The following is a 7683-nucleotide window of genomic DNA, read 5'->3' as shown; positions in this document are numbered from 1 at the left end:
AATAAGAGAGTATGTTTGCAGTTTTATCAGATTTTTGTAAATATTAATACATAATCTGTGTGGATATGAGACGACATGCATATATTTAATGAAGATACACTCCCCTCGTGTTAGAAAAGAGAAATTGCCATTTTATATAGTAGTTTTATAATAGTAACTTGATGCCTGTTTATCTGACAAATAGATTTTACATAAAATAGACCCTTCAAATATAAATGGGATCATATATATATATATATATATATAAATATAACTATATATGCTACGTCATATGCAAATCTGTGTAACTTATATACCATATCCTCAAGTTTTTTCTTCTGCTACCATGGTTTTTTTTTTTTTCATAATTTTTTATTTTTTTGTCCTTGCCAATAATAGGAATATGACAATTTGGCCTAATACCCTTTGCTTGGCCCAACTGAAGAAAAATAAACCTTTCTTTGAAAATAATTAAAATACTAGTCTATCCTCTAGAGTGAAATCTTCCCATCCTCAAAATCTCAACTCCCTCAATTTGCAACCGAACCTTCAAATCGTATTTGCAATTCAAACCAATGACAAGAACAAAACTTACTTTTGATTAATCGAGAACTTGGAAGAGGAATATATTGATGTTTGATGGTTTTTTTTCCTTCATTATTTCCTCTTACATGAGCTAGGCCAAATATATTAACCTACTAAGATCTGCCAACCATGATTGTAAGAAAGAAAAATAAACTAATAACCTTATTATTATTATTATTATTAGAAGATGATTTCTTTCTTGAGCAAATTGACTTTTACAATTGATGCCACAACCAAATATATATATATATATATATATCTATATATATATATATATAGTAACATCAAATTACAAAATCTTTTTAAGGAAAAAAAATAATAAGTATACATCTAAAAATTTAACGTGTCACTAACACAGCTGCCAAATAAATTAGATTAGAATAATTTGACATGTTTTTTACTAAATAATATTGAAATGTTTTCAAATTTTCTGTTTTCCATCAACTTTCCGTACACAAATAAACGCAAACTGAAGGATCCATGGAAATTTCAAAAGTCCATTTTAGTGTAGAAAAATGCTATTGTTTTATTTTATTTCATTTTATTATTATTCAGAAAAATTCTATTGTTAATGGAAATTTAATGGGTGACCATCACCATTTCCGAATTAGAATTTTAATTTTGAAAACTTAAAAAAAAAAAAAAAAAAAAAAAAAAAAAAAAAACCAGTAAAGCCAATTGATAATTACCAAATAGGCATGGTATAACGAATGAGAAAACTCACTGTGCCAATTACCAAAGAAGGAATTTTAACGGGCAATAAAGAGAGAGTGACATGGCATGGACGTGGTTAATTTACTATTACCAGACCAAGGTTGACAAAGAATTGTCAGAGATGACATGGAACTCGAAAGAAATTAAAAAAGAGTCTGAAAATTCAAGAGAAAAACGACAAACTTACCTTCACATTCTATACCACACCCAAGTCTCTATCTCTCTCCTTTTTTTCTTTTTATTTTTTGTGTTTATCGTTTTCTGTTTTTTTTTCACACTCCACAGTGTTTCACCTTCGACTTCCATTTTCAGAGACCTGGTTTGTAAAGAAAAAGATGGGCAGAGAAAGCATAGAAAAAGGAGGAGGGTTATTAAATGATCCTCTGCTGCCTGTTAAACGTAGTGATGGGTCTTCTGGTGCTGTGGAATGTAGTATCAGCAGCAGAGACAGAGCTGGTACAAATGAAAATGGATCTTCTTCTTCATCAGCTACAACTATGGTTGTCTTCACCTCCTTGGTTGCTGTGTGTGGATCCTATGTTTTTGGTTCCGCTGTAAGTATTTTTCTGTTTTTGTTTTTTTAGTTTATAATTCTAGTTTTCTTTTTCTGATTGCCGTATGTATGTTGCAAATTTGCAATTAGTGGGTCGGTGGATTTTCTCCTAAATATGATGTAATTATATATGGGTTTCCTGTGAAAAGGGCATTTAGAAACTGGTCTGATTCTTTAAGATAGTTCTAGCAGTAGGATTGACCCACTATTGGATATTGAAGGACCGGTTTATGATATTGATTTGCAGATTGGATATTCCTCACCTGCTCAATCTGGAATTAGTGCTGACCTGGGCCTCACTGTGGCTGAGGTTTGTATATACCTTTTTCCTTCTCTTTTCACTTTTGTTTTCATAATTTCAGGTTTATATACAATTACGCATAGCAAAAAGAATTTAGTTTTTGGACACACAGTACGTGAATTGCTGTATCTATACTGTTTGAGCTGTCTAATTGCCTCAAATGTTAATGTTGCAATAAAGACATGTAAAAGTAGAATTCATTTTACCAAAATTATATATATATATATATATATATTTCTTTTCTTTGCCATAGTCCATACCTTTGATAATTTTATCTCACATGCAGTATTCGCTATTTGGTTCAATATTGACGATTGGAGCAATGGTAGGTGCTATAGTAAGTGGCAAAATAGCAGATTACCTAGGAAGAAGAGGTGTAAGTTTTTCTATTGCCCTGTTCTTGTTTCTCTATGTATGCTAAGATTTTCAATCTGAATCAAATCAAAACTCTTCAAATTTATTCCAATTTGTTTGTTCTGTGTGACAGACAATGGGCATTTCCGAGATAATCTGTATTTTAGGATGGCTTGCCATAATTTTCTCAAAGGTTTTACATCTTCTCTCCGTCTCTCTGGTTTTCTACCATTTCAATGATTTTGTTTTCTATATCTGGTACAATATGTAGAAGTTTGCAATCGACTCCACAGGGTGTAATGTTTATGTCCAACTTTTGTCTCGTGCAACTTTCAAGGATAAGCTTACACATCATAGATTTTCACTTTAAAAGAGATGTTCAGAATAAAATAAACACCTTTGTTGTTGGTGTTCTGTTCCTATTGTAAGTGTTTAGTTATGGTTGAAAGGTTTATTGGTGGCTCAACCTTGGAAGACTTTTGGTAGGATGTGGGATGGGGCTTCTTTCCTATGTGGTAAGTTATCTGAATATAGTCATTTACTTCCAGCTGTTAGCGATGTGCAGATGAAAATATTTGTGTTCCAATTGCCAATTAGGTACCTGTATACATAGCAGAAATAACACCCAAGAATCTTCGAGGAGGATTTACAGCAGCTCATCAGGTAAAAGCATAAACATCCTGAATTTGGATATCAATTAACACGATCACCTGAGAAGCTACTTACCATCAATATACAGTTGATGATATGTTGTGGCGTGTCAATGACATATCTTTTTGGGGCTTTTGTGAACTGGCGGGTTCTGGCTTTGCTTGGTAATTTCATCTGCCTTTGTAATTTCTTAGTTTAAGCTATAAGGCGCAGTTAGTTGGTAAAGTCTTAGCATGATTTATCTAGAATTAATTTACACTTTCACAAAATGCCACCTTTGAGGAAGAAAAGAAGGGATTCCTGAACAGTTGTTTCTCTTTGTCTATCCTTCAGGAACAATCCCTTGTCTACTACAGCTCCTAGGCCTGTTCTTCATTCCAGAGTCTCCCAGATGGTTGGTGAGTCATATATAAATTCCTACTCTAACATGTTAAAGTGTTTTGGATGATCCACTCGATAAGGATGATTAAAAATGATGCTGTTTTACTTTTGCTCTTGCTAATTACCTGTCGGCTACATATTAGTTTAACAAATATTTGTCGCTTTTCCTTTTTGAGATGATATGGAGAAGTAAGTGATTTATTCTCTGATAAAATTTAATGATAAGACCTTTTGCAGGCAAAGGTTGGTCGAGAAAAGGAGAGCGAAGCTGCTTTGCAGCACCTTAGGGGAAAGAAAACTGATATTTCTCAAGAAGCTGCTGAAATTAGAGTAAGTTTTGCACTTAAAATTAAGATTAGAGTTGGTTTTGCACTTAAAATTAAGATGGATAATTCTGCTTTAAATCTTATGGTAGATGAATTTTCTGTAGCTGTTCTATGTTAATGTATTATCATGGATAAAAGGATTAACATATGTTTTTATGTTCATAAAGGATTACACAGAAGCTCTTCAAAAGCTGTCAGAAGCTAGCATTATCGAGTTATTCCAATGGAGATATGCTCGTTCACTAATTGTGAGATGTCCTAGTTAATCATAAATGAATCCTTTTTCATTTCTAAGGCTTCTTTGACTCTTTTGTAATAACATAGAGTTGTGTCAGGTTGGAATTGGCTTGATGGTGTTGCAACAATTTGGAGGAGTTAATGCCATTGCCTTCTATGCAAGTGCTATATTTATTTCAGCTGGTAACTCAATGCTATTTTTTTTAATTTTCACAATTTCACCGAAAATAAAGTAACCAAGATGGTGATTAAAGAATCTCTGGTTTAACACAGGTTTTTCAGGCAGTGTTGGTAGTATAGCAATGGTCGTTGTTCAGGTTCTTGATTCTCTTCTTACAATTCAAATGTGACTTCTGCTTGTTTCTTCCTGCTCAATGTAATTAGTCTTCTGCAGGTCCCAATGACAGCATTGGGTGTGCTTTTGATGGACAAATCTGGACGGCGGCCACTTCTGCTGGTAAGAAGGGAGAAAAAAAAACTGTTGAAAGACTGTGATCGGTTGAATGAAAATCCAACGCTAATAGTTACATCTGCTAATGCTGCAGGTTTCTTCTGCTGGAACATGCCTAGGTTGCCTTCTTGTGGGGATATCATACATCTTCCAGGTTTCTTTCTAGAAAGAAATTATTCTCCCTTTTTTCTTTATTGTATTATCAAAATCACTTTTATAGAGAATAAAATTTACTATGTGCAGGACCTTCAACAATGGAAAGAGGCCACTCCCATTCTGGCGCTTGTTGGCATACTGGTAATGCAAATCAACCCAAATATATGGGCTGATCTTCAAACTTTCTGCTTAACAAATTTTAGAATCGGTCAAATTATTTATGACCTCTGTACACATATGAGTTCATAAAACCTTGTTTTTTATTTGCTTACTCAAAATCAATATTTTATCCTATATAAACTTCCTAAATAGAAGCTCATTTAGAACTAGAAACAAGTACCTTTAACAGTTGCATCCTCTAGTAGTATACGTAAAGGTTTTTTACCTTCTGAAATAAGTGTGGCATTTTCTGTCAAAATAAGTAGTACAGAATTATAGTCACTATCAAATTCATAACCCCAATCAAGATTTTTATTTTATTAGTCTTAGACATTAGTTTGCTTATCTTTTGTTGCTTCCTCTCGAATCGTGATGCAGTTGATCCAGTTGACATACTGGTTTTAACACAGTTCAAATTGTTTTTTACTTGGTGACAAAGATGAACCAAAGTATGTGCTGACCAACTTGAGTTTTACAAGCAGGTTTTTACAGGATCATTCTCATTGGGTATGGGAGGCATTCCTTGGGTTATAATGTCAGAGGTAGGTAAATTTTATCAGACAAGAAATATAAATTGGCCATTAAGGAAAATTCAGTTAATTCACAAGAAAATACAGCTTCACCGAAGAATGTGGTTCTGTATCACAGATATTCCCTATAAACATGAAGGGCTCAGCAGGAAGCCTGGTGGCACTCGTCAGCTGGTTAGGTTCTTGGATTGTCTCATTTGCTTTCAACTTCTTAATGGATTGGAGCTCAGCAGGTAATGCTGCATTAACTATTTCTTTCTTATACATCTGGAGTGGTCAAAAAGCAACATTCTATATCACCATTTTTTTTCCCCATGTTCTTTAGGAACATTTTTGCTATTCTCAAGCATATGTGGCATAACTGTTCTGTTCATCGCCAAGTTGGTACCAGAGACTAAAGGACGGACACTAGAAGAAATACAAGCCTCAATGAATCCTTTTCGGGAAAAAGATGAATCTGGCATTCCATAAGGCAATGTCAGTTCCATTCAGTATGAATTTCTTACTGATAACTATGTTGTGCTGCCTGTAGAAACAACCTGAATTCTTAAGACTTGATTGTGGTTATATGAACAACTAGTCTAAAACCATAATTATTTGCCCTCATTGACACTTTTTATTGGATTGATCATGACTCGTGATGGCTTGGGATGTTGTTCAATCAGGTTGAACTTCTACCAGTTGAACAGCCTTCATATGAAACTGTAGGGAAAGACAGTAGTTTGGGCAATCATTTAGAATACTGCTATTTGTGTGGCTCTGTGATGAAAACGTCTACTTTTCTTTTCCAATACAAATTAGGCCATCTTAGGAGTTCTTGATGCTGTATAACTACCCTTATTCCCTATCAAAAAATACCTACCCACATGACTCTTTTACCATGTTCATCAACATCCTTGGGCAAACTTCCATTGAAGTTTCACTGTCAGTCATTTTCTATACATGGTTTGGAGCAACCACCATAACAAATACTCTCGTTTGGATCATAAATCATGATCATCCTATCCACCACTTCTTATATATTAGAAGCCAGTCTTGTCCTTGTATGTATCTTTTTGTCCAAGACAGTGAGTGGTGTAAACTTTACAACACGAGTGCATTCGTAATTGTATTTGGCCATGTTTTTTTCTTTGTTCCTTCATTTGGCTTCATATGGACAACGATGGGAAACAACATTAATTAACGTACCGCCAATATATATCTAAATTAATGACTTTGAAAATGACTTGGAAAAAACTTCTTTATATATATGTCATATATATGTTTATATTTAAATTTGGTTCATATAGGTCTTTTTAATTTATCTCTCTTAAGTGGTTCATTTGCTTGTTGAAGCTAATTTAAATTTCGTGCATGATTTGTTCTATATAATAGTGTTCTATATGTATGGCGTTCTATATTTATACATATACGTACACACGCGGTAGTGCTAGGGGGTCTATATATTTATTATATATTACAATTTTCCATCAGTAAAAAACATAGTAAAATTTTCAATGTATATAAATTAATAACATTTATATTTTTGGACTTTCAGGTTAAATTGGAGCAAGCTGGTTGCTCATGAACATGGAAGATTAGTACTAATTAATTGGAAGGATATATTGTGCATGTATGTATTTATATATTGTGCAGATATGAATTTTAGCATCCCATGTTTGAAATTCTCCTAGCAATAAAGGAAACAATAGTTAAAACCTTGATGCAGCTAGACTCTGCTGTTGTGGTTAAGTGGATTAAAGAAGGTTTGTTGATTAATCATCCTTATTTTGGAGTTGTGGAAAATTAATTGTAAGGATGTGCTCAACCAAAATCCTGAGTTTGTTATTAAGCATGTTTTCCGTAAGTGTAATTGTGTTGTGGATGATATAGCTAGCATCAGTTATAATCACAGTGTCGATGTCCATGTATATATATATATTATTATTATTATTTATTTTTGGTGAATTGGTGTCCATGTATTTGAAGAAGCTACAAAGGTTACTAGTCATTTTGTTTCTTTAGACTCTATGAGAAGGTTTCTTCCCGTGATATGTTGTTGTAGGTTGTTGGGTTTGCCTTTTTTTAATAACAATAAAAAATTAAAATTAAAAAAAAAAAAAAAAAAAAAAAAAGAAGATATTTCCACAAAAAATTTTATCTGATTGCAAACACAAAAGACGAGGAATATATGAGAGGAAATATTATTGCTTTGAAGTGATCAACTGAAATGCACAATAATTCTTAGTAACATAAATATTTATATGCACAATAATTCTTAGTAACATAAATATTTATTCTTTTACTTTTTATCAGTAAATATTTGT

At 33.0% G+C, this 7683-nt stretch overlaps 1 protein-coding gene across 3 annotated transcripts; it reads left to right on the top strand.

Moving 5' to 3' along the window:
* Positions 1–1512: 1512 nt before the first annotated feature.
* Positions 1513–7324, top strand: LOC107412031 (sugar transporter ERD6-like 5). 3 transcript variants are annotated; one of them, XM_060812356.1, is made up of 19 exons: positions 1513–1832; positions 2079–2141; positions 2419–2508; positions 2620–2679; positions 2936–3001; positions 3084–3149; positions 3226–3301; positions 3471–3535; positions 3756–3848; positions 4012–4092; positions 4180–4264; positions 4355–4398; positions 4476–4538; positions 4627–4686; positions 4776–4829; positions 5330–5389; positions 5496–5610; positions 5703–5849; positions 6915–7324. In XM_060812356.1, exons 1-18 carry the CDS (start codon positions 1614–1616, stop codon positions 5846–5848), a joined length of 1506 nt encoding a protein of 501 aa, XP_060668339.1. In that variant the 5' UTR covers positions 1513–1613; the 3' UTR covers position 5849; positions 6915–7324. The 3 variants fall into 3 exon arrangements, with proteins under 3 accessions (XP_060668339.1, XP_060668338.1, XP_048324903.1); XM_060812355.1 differs by having other exon boundaries at positions 5703–5868; XM_048468946.1 differs by having other exon boundaries at positions 1514–1832; positions 5703–5854.
* Positions 7325–7683: the final 359 nt, after the last annotated feature.

The sequence above is a fragment of the Ziziphus jujuba genome, chromosome 10 (genome assembly GCF_031755915.1).
Source record: "Ziziphus jujuba cultivar Dongzao chromosome 10, ASM3175591v1".
NCBI lineage: Eukaryota > Viridiplantae > Streptophyta > Magnoliopsida > Rosales > Rhamnaceae > Ziziphus > Ziziphus jujuba.
This window is presented reverse-complemented; position numbering and strand designations above follow the sequence as displayed.

Bases quoted from the DNA above. Each gene is read 5' to 3' on its own strand.
- LOC107412031 (XM_060812356.1), top strand. From the start codon at position 1,614: ATGGGCAGAGAAAGCATAGAAAAAGGAGGAGGGTTATTAAATGATCCT. The intron at 1,833-2,078 runs GTAAGTATTTTT...ATTGATTTGCAG, and splicing joins CCTATGTTTTTGGTTCCGCT to ATTGGATATTCCTCACCTGC. The intron at 3,302-3,470 runs GTAATTTCATCT...TCTATCCTTCAG, and splicing joins GCGGGTTCTGGCTTTGCTTG to GAACAATCCCTTGTCTACTA.